General features: G+C 37.4%; 1 protein-coding gene across 1 annotated transcript in view; it reads right to left on the minus strand.

Annotated features, from left to right (window-relative positions):
• Window positions 1-867: 867 nt before the first annotated feature.
• The window catches only part of RNF17 (ring finger protein 17), a 101,519-nt gene continuing 83,561 nt past the window's right edge, over window positions 868-18,825 (minus strand). The window contains exons 20-36 of the mRNA XM_031506454.2: window positions 18,143-18,260; window positions 16,255-16,473; window positions 15,154-15,304; window positions 13,986-14,104; window positions 13,306-13,396; window positions 12,357-12,472; window positions 11,723-12,030; window positions 10,415-10,578; window positions 9,506-9,625; window positions 8,708-8,788; window positions 7,940-8,065; window positions 5,517-5,621; window positions 4,796-4,946; window positions 3,766-3,901; window positions 2,309-2,498; window positions 1,859-1,961; window positions 868-1,039 (exon numbers count right to left, since the gene is read on the minus strand). Of these exons, the coding sequence (XP_031362314.2) occupies window positions 1,863-1,961; window positions 2,309-2,498; window positions 3,766-3,901; window positions 4,796-4,946; window positions 5,517-5,621; window positions 7,940-8,065; window positions 8,708-8,788; window positions 9,506-9,625; window positions 10,415-10,578; window positions 11,723-12,030; window positions 12,357-12,472; window positions 13,306-13,396; window positions 13,986-14,104; window positions 15,154-15,304; window positions 16,255-16,473; window positions 18,143-18,260 (2,294 nt within the window). The 3' untranslated portion in view covers window positions 868-1,039; window positions 1,859-1,862. The remainder of the gene's footprint in view (window positions 1,040-1,858; window positions 1,962-2,308; window positions 2,499-3,765; window positions 3,902-4,795; window positions 4,947-5,516; window positions 5,622-7,939; window positions 8,066-8,707; window positions 8,789-9,505; window positions 9,626-10,414; window positions 10,579-11,722; window positions 12,031-12,356; window positions 12,473-13,305; window positions 13,397-13,985; window positions 14,105-15,153; window positions 15,305-16,254; window positions 16,474-18,142; window positions 18,261-18,825) is intronic.

Raw genomic sequence — 18,825 nt, forward strand, 5'->3', positions numbered from 1 at the left:
GTTTTCCCACCCAGCAAGTATTTTTAAGCTGACTTGTCTTTCAAAATTCTGCAGTACCTACTATCAAAAGGTCACTGTTGGGCTGGCTGTTTTAAGTTCATTCTTGTGCATGCTGAAAAATTTGTCTCCTCCTCACATGGTAGAAGACACTTTCTTCTTGTCTCCTCTGCCCCATCCCCTTTTTCTCCTCAGTGAAGGCAAGCTCTGTCATTACTCTGTTTATGCCCTTTATTTCTCAGAAGGTGGCAATGAGAACTGTGCTTGCTCACACCCAGTTCTCTGGCTGGGTGGGGAGACAGGTCCTGGCCTTTTGGGTTGATCTGCTCAAACAGTGGCTGTTACATAATTCAGGACTGAGTTACTTTCAAGATGGATCACAAACAGTGGGGTTTTGGTCTTCTTGAAATTAAAATATTTTAGAAATGAGCATGAGCCTTCTGGGATATTTGCAACAGCACCTAGGACATGTCTGGTTAGTACCAGAATATGTACTGGAAGTATGACAGGATCCTTCCACTGCTTGTCCCATTGTGCCTGAGCATGGAGGTCAGCTTTGGACCTTGCTTTCATGGGAGCTTGAAGAAGAGATGTATGCAAGGCTGTGTGTGTATGAGCACAGACTGAAGCACAGCAGGTTCCCTCTGAACAGCAAGAGGCTGCTTTACTAGGCAGGTGACTGAGCCCTGGAACTGGCTACCTGGAGAGGTTGTGCAGTCATCACACAAGTGTTTTCCTTGAGAATCTAGACTAAGCTCTCCCTGGAGAGACTGAGAGGGGCTGAGCTTTACAGATAAAGGATTTAGTACAGTAAAGAGACATCTGAAGAAACCTCACATACTACAGCAGTAAAGGAAAACAAGCTTTCATGTGCATGCTCACCAAACTGTTTATTCCCAAACTCTGAAGTGAAAGAGGTGTAACAACACCTGAAAGTGGAAACAGAAACCAGCAACAAATCAAACGTTCCAGAACAAAGACATTAATGCAGCCCCAGCTCCCTGTCTGGTGCTGGGTGGAGATGTCCCGTCACCAAATAAACCTGAAACACAAAGAGTTATGTCACGATAATAAAACTATCATCTTCCCTTCCAAGTCTTTTAACTAAAAGAAGTGTCCCAGTATCAGCTTTTGATCTAATTCTTCAACACTATGCATTAGTTCCATCTACTCCTACGAGAAGGATATCACAGAACAATACTTAAGACTCCAAGGTCATAGTTTCATGATTCCAATATTAGAAAGTGATAGGAACATCATATGTTCACATCTGCTAGAAGAGTGCTTATTAAATGGGAAGGAATTGGGAATAAATAAATGGGAAGGAAAAACAAATGAACAAGGCTGGCCAAGAAATCTGAAAATCCAAGTCTGTGGTATTCCCCATAACCCTAATTAAGAGTTTTATACACATAGTATAAAAATCTTCATTAAAACTATTCCATATTTGTCTAGTATGGACACCAGTATGTTTTCATGGATATTTGCCTGAGCAACCATCAAGAACCACCAGCACCTGACACAGATGAAAAGCTGTAAATAAAGATTACTTTTGATGGTTTGGGCAGAGAACACTACCACATCTGCAAATTGCCTTTTTCAGTTACTGGCAGCAGAAGCTCGCTATGTTATACCACCCAAGGGTTGTTTTAGTGCCTGTAAAATCTTAAAACTGTGTGTTTCAGTAATGGTATCTAAAGAAGTTCATTTAGAACAACTTTTTGGTTTATGTTAAATACTTTACTAATAGAATGGATGTGTGGACAGAAAGGGTTTTTTTCTGAAATAAACTTAAGTTGTCCACATAACTGGCAGTTTATACTTTGCTTAGAACTTCTGAAATCGTGGTCACTGTACTTACATGTTCACTGATCCAACTCTGCAAGACCCATTTCTATCAGCTTCAGATGAACCAGATTTTTGTCATCTCCATACAAAGAAATGGTAACCTCTGGTGAAACAGTCTGAAAGTTTACAGTGTTAAGAGTTTCAGATTTAAATCTCAAGTAGATACTGAAATATTTTACTGGCTGTACTCACTGTCTAAATGGAACTGTGAATATAAAAAGAATACCTCTGTTTTTAAGTAAATTGGTTTTAAAATAACAGGAATGCTCAGAAACTTTGTGATTGCAGAATTAAGAAAACCACACCATTTTCTCTTAGCTTTCCTTCATGGTAAATGGTTTTCAATTTTAAACTATAAGGATTCATAGTAAAATAAAGACTTAGAAATTTGAGTGCTGGTAAGAATTTTAGGCTCAGCAAGAACCAGGGGAGAAAAAAAAAAAAAAAAAAAGGCATTTCTTACAAGTATGGAAGCAAAGAGATGCTTTCCTTCAACACAGTCCACCATGGTCCACAAAGCTTTCAGGCTCCATTCTGGGGAATAAGGAATTCTTTCCACATTTTTGTCATCTGAAGCAGGTCTAAATCCAGCCAACAGAACTCGTACTGCTTGAACTGGATACTTCAGAAGATGACAAGGTATGCGACGCAATCTGAAAGCAAAATGAGAAGTGTTCATCCACAGCAGTAAGGACATCAGGATGGCTGAATGGCTCATGCAGCACTTTTATGGTGAGGGATTCAGGACTACAGGAACATGCCAAAATCACACCAAACAGTTCTCAGGCAGGGCTAGGCCCTCTGAAGGACTTAGCACAGGAGCTATCAGCAGCTCAATACGAGAGACCCGTCCCCAGTACCCTGCTCGGGGAGGAGTCTCAAGAGTTGAACAAAGACTGCAGCACAGGAATCCAAGTGAGAATAATCACAATGCAGCTCCACAAACCTTTGCAGTCCAAATGCTTCACACCTGAATGTGCTCTAGACACATTACTGTAAATAGGTACCTGGAGTTTACATTATTATCTCCCCATTCTTTATATCCCAAAAGCAAGGGAAATGGGAAGCATAGAAATACAACTCTGAAGCAGAAGAGACTGTCTCCCAAGACCCTAACAGACTGTAAAGTACAAAATCTATTCAATCCCCATTTCTGCATCATCTTCAGCAGGGAAGTTTACCTCCCGCAATAAGCTTGAGAGCAAGTCATTGTCATTAAGCAGTACATATGTATGTATATATGTACTGTATATATAGGTTCTAGATATCCACATATATATAAACACATATGTACGAGAAATTCAGACAGGCTTACAGAACCGTAAAAGCCTGGGATGTGTGAGACGCTCAGCTGACATCTGTGTCAGCACAGGAGCAGTCCAGAGTATCTCAGAACTGCACAGAACAGGGATTTGAACTTCCATTTTCCACGCAGGCAGAGCAGGGTGTGTCCCACTCAGATGCTCCTTTATTCCCAAGTTTATTTCCCAGCTGTCTTCTGTGTAGGCAACAGTCACACAGGATTTAGATTTGTTTGTACACCTGGAGGGTTCAGCACTTCTTTTGAGGACCTTATTCAAAAGGTGCAGAAGCAGATTAACCTGAGCCCACTCACAGGTTAAGTAAGTGGAAATAATGGAGAAATTTGATATTGTAATAACAGGCTTCTCAGAACAACCTGAAACAAAGAAACAGATGCACAAACCCCACACACCCTGCAGACAGAAATTATTTAACCAGCCAAAACACCTTCTCTCTAACTGAAATCCAATGGTAAATGATTATAAATATATGTAGTTCTAGAAAAAATAATAATAAATGTAACATACATATTTATTTATAAGTATTTCTTAATGAGACTTAAGTGTATACATACATAGACACAGACATTTTACATGCAGTTATTTCTTACTTACTTACCTGCTTATTGGGGCAACTAAGTAAGTACCATAGTCAACAAACTGAACCAGAATCTGAACAGGGACAAGCTGTGTAATAGAGAGGAGCTTTGCTCTATACCATAAACCATCCACATACTCTGCAAGGCAAGGCAGCTCTGTAAAAGAAAGAAAAAGCAAAAACTATCACAAAACACTTCACAGTACTCAGTGCAGTACAAACTGACCTTGAAAATCCACTTTGCAACCAAGATTAAGTCTCCTCTTCCTGATCAAAACTGTACTACAATTTTGTTCCATGCACCTCTAATTCTCTCTGAACTCCAATCCAATCAGTACTATGCAATTTAAGTAAAATTTCTCTACCTCACATGGCAATGGTGAGAAGTAACAGTGAATTGCTTGGTTAAAAGATAGTGATCCCAACAGTTTAACGTGCCAGCTTTTCAACCTGGACTCATCTGCACAATCCAGTGAGTAAACAGATTGATCACCAAGTGAACAGACATGTCTGAATGTCTGAAAGACAGGGGCAGATAATGCCTAAAATTTCACCCAGAGTTTTATGAGTTGGCAGAATCAAGTATGAGTAAGAACTGCTTTCTTCACCAGGTTTTAGACAGCCATATTTGTGTTAGTTTAGGCCCAACAGCTGTGGACATTAAAGTGGTGCTCCTTAGGTGTGGTGCTCCTCTAAACATTTGCAACATGATTTTCTGTACGTAACTTTTGTCTTTTGAATATTTAACAAAATTGTCACAGTTCAGTGACAGGTGCCTTTAGGGTAAGTCTTATTACTGCCAAATGATTTCTAAACTCAGTTCATGACTCTAACAGGCATCAGGAATCTGAGTTTTGTCTTTCATTTTCCAGTGGAAAATGACACAAAAGCCTCAATTTAATGAAAAGTAAAAACATATTGCAGTGTATTATGTAATGATAGTGTGATCTTACTTTCCAAAACTCTTATTTAAAGATACACAGGAATAGAAAAGGAAACTCGGGCTTTCCGAATACACACATGAAACAACAGCAAAAACCACACAACGTACCTTTTTTGAAGTTTGTTAGGTGAGGAAGTGTCTTTACAATTTTATTGCACCACTTCAGGGCTTTACTAAGGCTCTCTGAGTCACAGCAGGCAGATCTCTCTGTGGCAGAGCTCTTTGTAAGGTTCTCGGAGTAATCGAGACGAATATAAACCTATTTAAAGAAAAGGTTCTGATGTTACTATTTTTTGCAGTTAATTTCAAAATGAGAAATTCCAACCATTATTAAAACATTACTTTTAATCCAGGTTCCATCTTTGAAAGGTTCAGCATCTCCTTGCACTCCTTTCTTCCCTGTTTCACCATTCAACATTCAAAGTCCACATAGGAATCTTTTATTTGATCAATACACATGACATTCTGCCTTTTGCCTGGGAGATTGGGCAGAGCTCCAGGAAGTTGTGTGTGCTTATACAAAATTTGCTGTTGTTCTGCCACATGAAATTCCAACAACCTATTTTCTTATTAAAAAAAGCTAAGCACCAGACTGCAGTAGTGCAATTCTTTCAATTATTTTTTCTAGAGAAATGATTAGTGTTTCACTGCCCCCACCTATGAGATTATTTCAGCTAAGTGTTGAAAGAGAGCTGCCCCACACAATGCCCTGCACCAGTAGCTCAGGATCATTCTGCAGCCTCTAATGCTCTAAGATTGCCAGCTGTGATCTCCTTTTCACCAGCTCGATGGGACTACAGCATGTGAGATGTTGACCAAACACACTCACCTCCTTGGGGGACACCAAGTGGGAAACTGTGACAGGAAAGGTTTCTCCTGGAACAGGCAGTGGTTGCAGCAGGTACGAAGGCAAAAGGTTTCCTTCAAAGTCCCCCTAGACCAAGACAGACTTCAGCTGAGCATCATATTGAATAAAAAAATAGAAACTAACTTAGGTATGACTTTTGGTTCAAAGGAGTTACCTAATAAGGTGTATAATAACAATAAGCAGTGTGTCCTTGATGAAAAAAAACAACATTGCAATGTACAGATACAGATTTTTCTTTGCAGCATGGCATTATCCAGTGTATCTTTTAGAACTATGTATTTGAATTCTACATGTCATTTCTGCATTTGATTCACCACAAAATAAACCCCAGTACACTAAATTATACTTTTAGAAGGATATATGGCACACAGCTCAGCTAGATCATAGGTCGTGAAAAGAGCTCATTATCTCTTGTACTTAAAGCATGATGTGTTAACAAAATGTACAATTTCTCCAAAATACACTTCTACACATTGACTCAATGAACACTTTTCATTATGCACTGAGAAAAAGAGAACAGAAGAAGCAACACATGTAACTGGAAAATGAAACAAATTATGACCCTTTGTTTCCCCTGCAATATCTGAATGAGGATGCAGTACAAAAAATCATTATATTCCTCAAACTTAACGAGGAAAAAGAAACCTTTTCCATTCAAAGTACACATTCCTAGAAGTAAAGAAAGGATGTCTAACTAAATTATAGGTACACATAAACTGAACGCCAGATTTCTGCAAAACTGTCAGGAGCACTGTGAGTCAGGAGCCATCTGACTTGGACACACACCCCTGGAATGAGAGTCACTGCTATAAAGCTCAGCACACTTGGGAGGTTCTGATGTATTCTCCAACATCCTGCTGCCCTACCAGGAATCTTTCAGGCTAATGCCTAAGCTAGGATGATCATATGGTAACAAAGACCAGATCCTAAGCTCATGAGTGCAACACAATGCAAGCGCATCTCGAGACAGAGACACACTGCAGCAGTGGGTGCAGTGAGCTCTGCTTAAAACACCAAAAGCAACTGCAAGGCTCACAAAATAGAATGAAGTCCTCATCAGCTTAATTTACCCCAAATCACCAATGTGAAACAGAGTTACAAAACTATAGAATAAAATAATAGGTAATGGTTACACCTTACACAAAAATAATGCACTTCAGCTGTCTTGTGAGCATGGCTGCTGAGTCTCTACAAATAAAGTCAGAGCTGATTATATTTTAATGTGTTCATAGCTACTTGCTTCCCACTTCAGTTGTTCCTGAGATTCAGCTTGAGTTCTGGATGCCTTTCTTTGTTTCTGGTCTACAGCTGAACACTTCCGATGGCTGTTTTCTTACAAATTGTTCTGAGTCACTTATTCCTGGAATGGATCTGCTTAATGCTATTATGCCTTGAGGAAAGAACTTCAGGCTTTCTGAATTCTTGCTCACCACCTTCTTACACAGCTTTAGTTTTCCAAATTTAATTCCTGTGTTAAAGGTACAAATCTCATTTCCAGATCCATATTTAGTTTGCTGAAAGCTGTGTGTTGTGCTGACTTTATGAAAATAAAACAAGAGATTGATATACAATTAGGTTTTCCATGGTTACTCAGTTCTAATATACATTGAGGGATTTTTCTAACTGCATCATGAGCCCAGTGGCAGACCACTCGAGCCTTGCACCAGCAGTGACAGCAGCAGACTGTACTGGAAATTATTTTCTGAAGCAAAGGTGCTTGTTGGAAAGAAAAGTACATTGGCAGACTTAAACAGAATTAAGAGAAAAATGGAATAATGAAGTCTTAGCAATTTAAATAAACCTGATCCTAAGTTTTCAAGGAACAAAAAAATGAAAACAAATACAGAGAAATTACTTATGTATGGGTTTTTTGTGTTAAGACAATTAAGTTAAGTGGAAACTTCAATCCTCCCCTTAAGATCATCAGGTAAGTTTTCCACATGTTTGGAATAAAGATCCTAGGTAACTCCCCTATAAATCACTGAGTTTATGATGAAATACTTGATTTAATTTACTCCATCCTTGGATGTATTTCTGGGAATACCTAATCCCTTCAAGTGATAAAAGTAATACCCTATTCCTAGTGTTGTAGAGGAACACAAAAACTAGCTGGACTTTAAACAGAAGTGCAAAAATCTCTTTTCATTACAGAATCCATGAACAAACTTGTGGCAATTCACTATTCCACAGAATCTTATCAGCATATTGTAGCTCCTCACATTGTGCTGCAGATCTGTGTGCTCAGTCCTACTGCTGCTTACAGCACAAAACCACATAAATATTAAAAAAAGTAACAAATCCTCCAGGGTCACAACAAGCAACTGAAAAGTTTTTCCTATGTTAGAACAGCAACAGCAAAAGGGACACACACACACAAGTCTCACCTGCTTTTCTATGTTCTGGCAATCTTCAGCAACACAGTACCTCTGGTATGCCATGAAGGACGAAAGCGACATCCCACCAAAATAGAGGCTGATGGACAACTTGCCCCACGGGTTATCTGGTAACTCCTATTTACACAGGACAAAACAGGATTGTAATAGTAATAACTGGGACTGAGGTTTTAGAAACAGTGACCAAGGAATTCAAACAGCTCTTGTTGATATGTGTAACACTCAAAGACACAAGACCAAGATACCTATTAATATCAGCTGTAACACAAATGGGAATATCTCTCTGAGAAGGAAGCACCAATTGCTCACCCTTAACACTGAAATATTATCCCATGTTTGCTCACTTAAACCCTTCCCCTTCACAATTTATCATTAAGCTATCTGAAATGGCTTGTTTTCAGATAATACAGAGAATGTGTTTCCCTACAATTTTAATAAATAAATTTAAGCACATCCACACTGAACTATGTCAGAATTTTATCACTTAAATTAGAATTTAGAACAATTTATGCTGCTGATAGCTAGAAAGATAATGCAACATGAACAGGGTGAAAAAACACCACTAACTCTAATGGACATATTTAAGGCCTGAAAACTATAGTAAGGGTAAAGTCAAAGGAGATGTAAGTTTAGTTGTGGCTTTTCTTTTGTCTAAGAAATACATTTACTGCTACACTCCCTCATGTACCATTCTTAATGCCAGTTAAAAAGACAACAAAAACTTGGCTTCATTCCACATCTCAGAATAAACTAGGCTACCTTAACATGAATTTCAACTTCTTCATTTTTGAGAAGTTCTTGAAGGTATTCTACTGCCTCCTGTGGCCAAAAATTTCCAATCTATTTGGAGAAAAGCAAGACATCAACACATTAAGATGCTAACAAGTAGTACTCTTCCTTTCTTAGCGTAGATGGAAATACACAACTAACATTAAAATAGAAATCTGACTAGAAAACACACGTCATTAGTTTGATTTATCTACAATAATTTAAATATTATCTGCTATTTGGTGCATTAACATTTATGTGACAATGCAACCCACAATTTTCAGATCCTGAAATGGCTTTGAAAGAGACGCTGTTTGTCAAATCTAACCAAAACTATGTACACAATAATGTACGTGTACAAAATTGTCCGAAGCATAATCCAACAAATTCCAGAAACTAAGATAACATTCAACAAAACACAGAAAACCTTAAATACTTTTATTCTCTGCTGTATTTGTTTGCTTTCCAACCTGTGTGCTTACAAGCTTGTCTTTCATAGAATTATGGACTGGTTTGGGTTGGAATGGACCTTAAAGATCCAGTTTCAACCTCATGCTGTGGGGCCAGGGGCACCTTCCACTAGATCAGGTTGCTCCAAGCCCCCTCCAACCTGGCCAAGAGCACTTTATTAAAGCAAACCTGTTGGGTCCTGATAAGGACCTGCTGAAACAATCCTCATCATCTCTTCTCTGAATCCTTGCAGGCAAGGCAGCAACTAGTCTCAGCCTGACTAAGCAGGATATTGACTGGAGTAAGCACCTAGCAGCACACAGATGCACCATTACTCACGGGCAGAGTCTTGTAGAGCTGACATGGGATGCAAAACGGAGGAATGCCAGTGTAAAATGTAGTTGGATACAGGTGACACTGAGGAATGCTCTCTATGTAACCATGATCTACATACTGGACCTACAGGAAATGCAAAGATTTGCTGAGATAATTCCTGAAATACTTAAGTTTAGTAAGGGAATGTGTTTGTTTACAGCATTACTTTTATGGAGGGAAAATAATAATGATTTGATGGTAAGTAGGTGATGTGACAGAGTGGAAATGCAAGAAAGGATTAAAAGAAATGGTATGGCAGATTAGAAATTCAGTTTATAAACTTCTCTTGCAAGAATTCCTGCCTTTTGTGGAATATTCAACATCAGTTTAAAACTGAAAGGAAAAAAAATTGTGAACTAAGGTAGATTTTACAAATCTGCATTCAAAAATCGTGAGCAGACTCAAGAGCTTAGGTAAGATGAACTGCTAATGAGAAGAAGGCTCTATACCCATGCAGCAGAAAGAATTCAAAACAGACAGCCAATACTTTTTGGGTGGGGATTAGGGCAGGTGTGGGATTCTAAACCTAATGGTTTTCAAAGCATTCTACATATGGCAAGACCAATAAATAAACCTAAAACGGATTACTTACAGGAGATAAAGAGCAACTTTTTACTTAAGAAAATTAATAATTACAAGGGAAACTACAGGAGAAATTGTGACAACTGAAATAGGTAGACAGATTTGATCTTTAAAATAAATGTAAAAATGAGGACAGTAATCCACACTTTTAACAGAATGAACAACTGCACAGGTCAGCTGTGAAAAAAATGTTAAATCCATTATTTTAGAGGATTAGATTATATGCCTTTTAAACCTACATATGCAGATATACATACACTGTCCCCCATTACCCCATACAATCAAACCTACCAGGAGAGTACTGCCGCTGACTTCTACAATTTTAGCTCGATACCACGCAGTATCTGATCCTCTTACAACACAGGCTTCTCCCTTCTTCCAGCAGTAGGGAATCAGGAGACCAAGGCCTTTGAATGCATTTTGTATTTCAGCCATCAATTTGTTTAGAGCAGTTTCTTGGGAGAGGGGATGAAATAAAAAACAATAGTCTCTAGCATTCATGCAAAATATTTCTATCACTAAATCCCATCAGATACAGATAACAAGTACAAACATATGTGCAGCTCTAAAAAGTATTTTCCAACACTGATACAATATGTATGTTCAATATCTAGTATATGCAAAAGAGTTACTAACAGTAAACTGCATTTCCAGTTCTGAAGCCATTAGAAATTCTGAATTCTAATCTCAGAAGAACTTATAGAAGAATCTATAAATTTTCTAAGTGACATCATGGCAGCACTATATCAGAGCAAAACAAAGCATGAACAAGACAACAACTCTTAAACCATTGTTTCAGTGGTAGGACACCATGAAACAACACAGAAGAGGTGTCCAAAAGAACCCCTCCTGCTATGGGTACAGCCTATGGTACAGGAAGAGCTGCAGGAAGAACACACAGTCTTGTGCAAGTGGAGTTACTGTATTCTGAATTCCAAATTTTTAGGTATAAAAATAGTTACATAATCTAGCAATTAAATGCACTTGTGAAGCAAAAAAGATATGAGAATATTCTCATATTCTTGTATGTAAATATTTTTCTAAAGCACAATATACTAACATGGAACTCAGGTGTGACAGTGCATCAGTCGGAAGAAAATGGACCTCTTTCAAACAATACAGATAGGAAACTGTGAGATGGAGAATGTACCACAAAGCAAATAAAGAGCCTGAAGAAACTGAGCTTAAATGTGTACTGTGCTTAAAATGAAGGAAAAAAAAATACAGCAGTACCTGAGAACCAAGATAACTTCCAAGAAACTTTATGACTGTATCTTCATCACTTTGAAATTACTACATTTACTTTATCAGTCAACATTATAAAACAAAGCAATTGTTGCTTTACCCATTACAGCTTAGAGAAGAAAGGCATGTAACCTACTTATCCCAAGTGTTTTGGGTTTTTGGATTTCTTGAGAGGGTGGGAGGACAGAAAAGTTGATTTAAGGACAGAGAGAATCCTTGCCTCTCACACCAAAGGACAACACCTCCCAAGAGGAATCTTTCAGAACAACGAACATGTACCAGATGGGTGTTCTAGAATACATTCTGATATGCAAGGGCACTCAGATTCATAAATTTTCTTCTATGTAGACTCACCAAATAATTTTGGTATTATATAAATAGTTCCATCCCCTCCAATACAACTCACTACAGCCTGGAAAATTTTTGCTTCAGGAACAATGGGAGATTTATATACTTCATCCATTTCTGAATGAGGCAGTGGTTCATGAATTTTGAGTGATTTTTGTTCACTCTCTGAAATAGTGGCATTTTCCTCTGGAACAGTCCTGTTTCTTGCAGATGCAATTTTGGAATTACAACCATCCAGCTGTGTGTTCTCCTGCTCAAAATGTACTTCAAGATGTTCCTTGGAGACCATAGAAGCCCTATCAGCTTTACCAGTTCTAGAAGATTCAATCAAATATCAATATATTAACAGACAAAGAATTTCAAAAGTGCAAAACTACAAAATACAAGTAACACACAGAAGTTGCAAAGGTATCTCAAAATACTGTCAAGCATCTCATCCACAAACTTAGAGAACTGAAATGTGCCATGGATACAATAAATAACATTATACTCATTGTATAACATTATAAGGAAGTTCACTGAAGATGGGAGTTCTGTTGCTAGAACTGAAGAACACAATCCAATTTCTTTAATTTACTTATTAGTTTGGTCAAATATGAACATCAGAAACTGAGAGAATATAAAAGAAAAATATCCAAACCTTCGGTTTCTAAGAGCCAAACCCTGTTCAATAAGATATTCAGAAGTATCAGTCACTTTTCCTGTTTCATCTTTGCAAAGAATTTTCACAGGTAAGGCACCACCCACATCATTTTTCTGGAAAAAAAAATGGGAGAGCTGATAACATACTACAAATACTAATTTCCTCTAAGCTACAGGCATATTTTTCATTTTATTGGTACTGACTGTCAATCAGACATCCTTGAACAACTGGTACCCACATGAGAAGACACAATTTTATTTAATACATATGACAGTTCCAATCATTTTGCCAACTGTTCTACACTACACATGCTATTAAAAAAAATTGGAAAAATTTGCTTTTTCCCTCAGCTCTTTTACTAGAATCAAGTGCCAAACACTTGCTTTTCAGCAGGACACTTCAACTTGTGCATAAGTAACTTCACTCGTCACTGCTTTTCTTTACACACACTGTAAAATACCACTGGCAGTTGCCAAGAGATGCTGAACAAATCAAATCCTTCTAATAACCTTTTTTTAGCTGTGGAAGAGATCAATTACTAATGATATTCATACAGCACTGGATTAATTCTTTCAGTCTCTGAGGCTTGAAAACAAATATAGTAGCTGCTGAAGTAATTCTCATCAAGAACCTGAGCAGCTTCTTATTTGTCCATAAAGGCTATCAGCATCCAGTGATCCCAAAGATACACCTACTATTCTTCAGTAACCAAATATATCAAAGATTAAATTGTTTCCATACTGGGTAGTCAACTGCTCTAATGCTCCAGGGAATAACAAAAGTAAAGCAGAAAGAAGAAAAAGAACCTTTTTCCCTAGAGCAAACAGCTATACAATCAAGTTCTATTCATGACTTTTTGAAAGGTAAAATATTCAGGAAAAAAGTCCCAAATTAGCAAGACAGCCTGACAGAAATTTTATAAATACCACTGGTTTTGATTACAAACCTGTATAACTATTTTCACTTGTGCTCCAGTTAGGTAATAGGACAAGCATTCACACACTGTTGCTGTCCACTCTGTGCTTCCACCTGTGGGTCTAACATAGAACAAGTGATAATCTCTAGGCACAAAAGAAGATGGCATCTCTTGAGTATAACCACCAACTCTTCCCTGTACTAAAAACTTGGCTGTTTTTCTATACTGCCTGAACTGTTACGGAAAATAAAAAGAATCTCTACTACAGACAAGAGTAACACAAAATCATAAATTTCTGGATCTCTACAACTGGAAAAATTAAAAAATACAAGCCCAGAGTTTCATGAGTTCCAGAAGTTATAACATCTGTCATAGCAGTCTAGAAAAGAGACCTTCTATACAGTTCCATGAGATCAAAGTCATCTCAAATTCTGAGCCAAGGGAAAAAGTATTCAATGAAATAAATCTCTTCATTATTTTGTAACTCAACCTATAAATATTTTTTATTTCTACAGCACAGTTTCTGCTTTACTACTCTATAGTATAACCCTTAAAAAAAACTCCAAACCTTTATTAAATAAATTACCAGCCACAACCCCAATTTCTTTATTCAAAAAGCACACCACATCTAAATCTTACATAATCAGGGCTAACAAAGGTATGCCATTATTAGTTTCTAATGCTGCCACTCAGTATAAGGGAAAGGCTACCTTATTTCTGTCAGTGAACATTCTATTGCTAATGTCCTGATGGTCTTCATGTTTTCCTCAAGTTTTCTTAGACAGCTGATCTCCACTGTTTTTTCAGCTCCAGAATCATAAAGTAGAACCTGTTACAGGCAAGAAACCACAAAACTGAAAAAAAAACCCTCTCTTGCTGTTATCTGTAAGAAATGATAATTCAAAACATCCCTGAGGAGGTTAAAAAAATTTCAAATATTACTAGGATTTAGCAAATGCCTTTTGCACTGAGATAATTCATCACAACTCAAGCAACTATCACATCATAGCATAGGGACAAACCATACAAATGTGCTCAAAGAGGGTTAAACAACTTTACTGACTTTTTGGTAAACCAAGAAGCACTGAACTATCTTTTCTCCACCCCTTGCTTTTTATCCTGATGGGTTTAAATAGCTGTTTGAAGGCTGTTGGGTTCAGAAGGCAGATGATGCAAACCTGAAGTACAAAGTCCCATTTCTGCTTCCTACTAAAAACACCCCTAGGCACAACCTAATGATGGTGGGAAAAAAAAATCAACAGCAATCCAGTCTTGAATTACCTGCAGGATCAAAAAGCCATTCTTACTTTGGAGACACATAAGTATCTAGTCACAAAATGCCTTTTCTGGTGCTCATTATTTTCCCATTGGTACAATAAAACATATGTTTCAAGCAGTGCTGTGTGAGGTTATTGTGGAAAATATTACAGCTACATGGCACAGTGCATCACCATCTGTTTAGGGCTCATGCAACTGCCCAGCTACATGTGCTCCTGTGGTGTTGGCTTAATTAGCTCTATCTTTTAACAAGGATCATTAAATTTGAATTACTGTGACCCTCAGTTTCACACACCTTCTAGAATCTAAAATGAACTGTTAAACTATAGCTTGGGAATCTCTGCCACATTCCAAAGGGCAGTGTAAATAAAGAGAAAGTCAGCCTCATGAGCTTTCCTCAACTACCGGATTCCCTGCTAAAGGCACCTGAGCTTTGACAAGACAGTCAACTGATTCGCAGCTATGTACAGCATTAAAGTCTCAACAAAAGCAAAAGGCTGTGAGAAAATATTAACACAAAAGAAAGAAACAAAGATTTGACCTTATTTTAATCAGTGAATGCTTTCAAATTTAGAAATAAAAGTATGATAAGAGCTTTACCTCTGCACTTGTTTCAGAGACAATCCTGCGGATCTGACCTCTCTGCCACTGTTCCACATCGTGTACGTAAACAGCACAGTGCATTTCCCTCTCCCACTTTACAGACTGTGGCTGGGATTCTTTGTAGATGGAAGCCATCTCCTCCTGTAAACTGACATTAAAAGAACGCTTTTCTAGTGATAAAAATGTAATGCAGTAAGTAAAAGGCTTATTCAGTCATTGTTTAACTACCATACAATGAAGTTGTACTGTTTTAACAGATGCACAGTGCTGCAGTTTTTCTTCATGACATGTTAGAAATACATTCAATAGGAGTTACAAAACACATGCATCCTCATTAAAAGTCTGTAAACCTATCATGTTAACTTAGACACTGGAATTAATCTGAGCAAACCTGAGCTTTGTATGGCACTATTTGAAAAGGACACCATTTTCTCCTGACAGTTTGAGAATGTGGTCCTCAACTTCATGACTACATAAATGGAACTCTAGGCAGTTACAGCCAAGAAGATTAAAAGATAATGAATACATAAGCAACTTGCACTAAACCATGACACACTCTTTTAACTATTTCCAAAAAGTAGGCACAACTACATAAATGTTACCTAAATATCTACCAATGGCAGGCTGATATACACTGTGTCTAGGAATTGTGTTCAAACTTCCTAACAGGGTACTGGAAACACTTTGAAAAAAAAAACCAAACAACTATTACTACCAAGAATAGTAAGTTCTAAGGCTTGGGATACAGGCTTTATTTAACCAGATTTCTAATGAGGGACTAGGAAGGAGAGAAGAAAGAGCAAGAAGATTTAATCTTTTTGGTCAGTGTTGCATTCATCAGGCTCCAACACATACTCAATAAAACTGATTTGAAATATGAGATCATATATTTAATTTGGAATCAGAAGTATTTAATGAGCCACAATATTGTGCCAACCTCTCTTCTGCTCCTGTACTTTCCTCAACAAAGGCAAGAAAGTCAGCAGCCTTCAAGAAGTACACAGTATCAAATGCAACTCTCATCAGAAAATGTTCTAACTATACTTCACCATTTTGTAATAAGAACATTTTCAAGGAAAGTTCTTTGAATTTCAGTACCTTTTCAGTATACTTTCTGATGCCAGCAACTGTATAAAAATTTTGCTAGGAGATACAACATAACTAATTCTCCCATGTAACTCCTTGTTACAAAGTGATCTGAAATCTTCATCCACAGATTCCATGTCTATAGGAATAAAAGCTTCTGAGGTTTTAGAAATTTCTTCTAGAGGATCATCCCATATTTCATTAGGCTTTACTTCAGTTCTTTCAGTGTATCTATAAAGAGCACAAAATACTTAGAATGGAAAGTTTAAACAAATTTTAAATGAAGTGAAAAAAGCTCAATAACAAAATAAGAGGAATTATTCAACATTAAAAAGAGCGAGTTGTAGCTTACACAAAAACATTCATAAGTGCTACTTTTGAAACACTAATGATATTAACATTTTTATTCTCCTTCAGAAGGTATCCTTGCACATTCAGGGAACAGAAGATATAGGACAGGGAACACCAAGATCATAAGAACACAAGATCTGGAGTGGGCCTCTTGCCCCACAAAATAAGGGACAAAGGCCTATGGGGGGTCCATTCTAAAGCACAGGAAGAAAAGGAGGGAGCAGCATGGATAAACTGCTGTGTCCTGACCCCAGCTCTCTGCACTATTCACTGCCTCACTGATTGGACTGAGTGTAACTCAAGTGCAGGAGAGGAATGAGAGTTGCTTGGAATAAACTCGACCCTGGGAAAGGGGAGAGTAGGTAGTATAAATCTTATTTTCTGTGTACCAATGCCAGAATTAGTAACTAAGTGTTTATGCTAATTAGTAATAACTAAGTAAAATCAAATCTGTTTTGCCTGCAACAATACTTGGCAAGTGATTTCTCTGTCTTTATTTTGATCCACGAGTTTTCTTGCTTGAACTTCCTTGATTTTCTCCCCAGTCCAACTAAAGAAGGGGTAGTGAGCAAGGGATCATAAAATCCACCTTATTCGGGGGATCATAAAATCTATCTTATTCAAGGGATCAGTGTTACATAACAACTTAGGGTAAAGGACTATATCCCCTTGACTGAAGGCTGGAAACAGGCATCTAAATACAGATGGGACACAACAAAATCCATTTGTGACAGGGAAGAAAACAACTCGGCTGTTCAGGTTGCATAACTTAAAAAATCTTACTAAAAATTCTGACTATGACAGCATTACAGTGTTACTAAGACTTAGTTACATTTCTGCACTAGGAGAAAAAATCCACCTACGTGAGTCCTCCTAAAAAAAGCAAATTCAGGAATTTCCCTTTGGAACGAAAACTTCCCATTTAATGATATTTCCATCAGTATTCAAAAAAATATTAATGAAAGAGTAACTACAGATTTTCATTAATACAGCCCATGGATTATCTTGGTAAAAAGCCAAGCAAATTAAATGCAGCAGTGTTAGATCCTCATCAGCCTCATCTCTCCCACCACACTTCCCAACTCTGCTGTCTTCCCAATCCTTCTGTTACTGCCCTAGCTGGTTACCCAAATGTTTTCTAGTAACAGACCTCCCAAAGAGATGACTCGCCTTAGGTGCAGGTTTAAGACACAAATTCTTTTTCTTACTATATGGGAATGGGAACCTTGACAGTAAACACTTTGGGAACATTTGGCACTTAGAAACACTACAAGTACAATGCAAACATTTGATTTCAAATTTTTTCACAGGTACAACTTCAATACATAAATTCTCAGACTAAATCTTGACTTAACTATCAAACTGCAGTTACACTCTAAATTACACCAGCTGATGGATGTGATCTTAAAATTAATTGATCACAGATTAATTAAAATTAATTGATCACAGGTAAATTCCAGCCACCAGAGGTGACACACCAACACCAGCAGTTTCAATACACAAATTCTGTATTTCCAAATACTTTAAAAGTAATGCACAGTGTATTTACCTAGGTACGTAGGATGCTAAGTCTTCCTCAACTAGCTGACAGTTAATACTAAATTTTTTCCCATTATCAGCAGAGGCATTGAAGAGTTCAATAGATAAGATGTTATTATCTAAAATTTCTGTGAATGAATAATATGAATATAATTAGTGGCAATCAATGACAGTATGAAGAGTATGGTTTTAGAGAAATGACAAGTAGTGCTAAAAGACAGAATTCTCCAAAATTACATTTGATGTACAAAATAATTGATTCTGAACATCAACACTACGCAGATGCTTAGCTTTGCACATATCCATAAAATTAAAATACACCAATATCACAAAATGCTTTTGTACAAAAACTCCAAACTGCTATGCATAACTCCATTTATCAAATGAGTTCCAAATCATCATTCCACAAGGGCTGAAAAGTAAGCAGCTACACATGAACAATATACAGTATTGAGAAAAATGCTACTAAGGCATGTAAGTGTTATCTGAAATGATTTTTCTTTTTTGGCAATATTTTAGAGCAGCGGTAATCACGCTCCCAGCTACCAATAAAGCCAGGAAACATCAAGGACAGGTAGTACTTTTGGAAACAAGTCCCCCGAATAACCAGAATACTTATATCACATAACACTGGTATGGTCTGTAAGACAAGACATGAACAGAACTTTTGTTGCAAGTTTTATCTGTTATGCC

This window comes from Lonchura striata, chromosome 2 (assembly GCF_046129695.1).
Source record: "Lonchura striata isolate bLonStr1 chromosome 2, bLonStr1.mat, whole genome shotgun sequence".
Classification (NCBI taxonomy): Eukaryota; Metazoa; Chordata; class Aves; order Passeriformes; family Estrildidae; genus Lonchura; species Lonchura striata.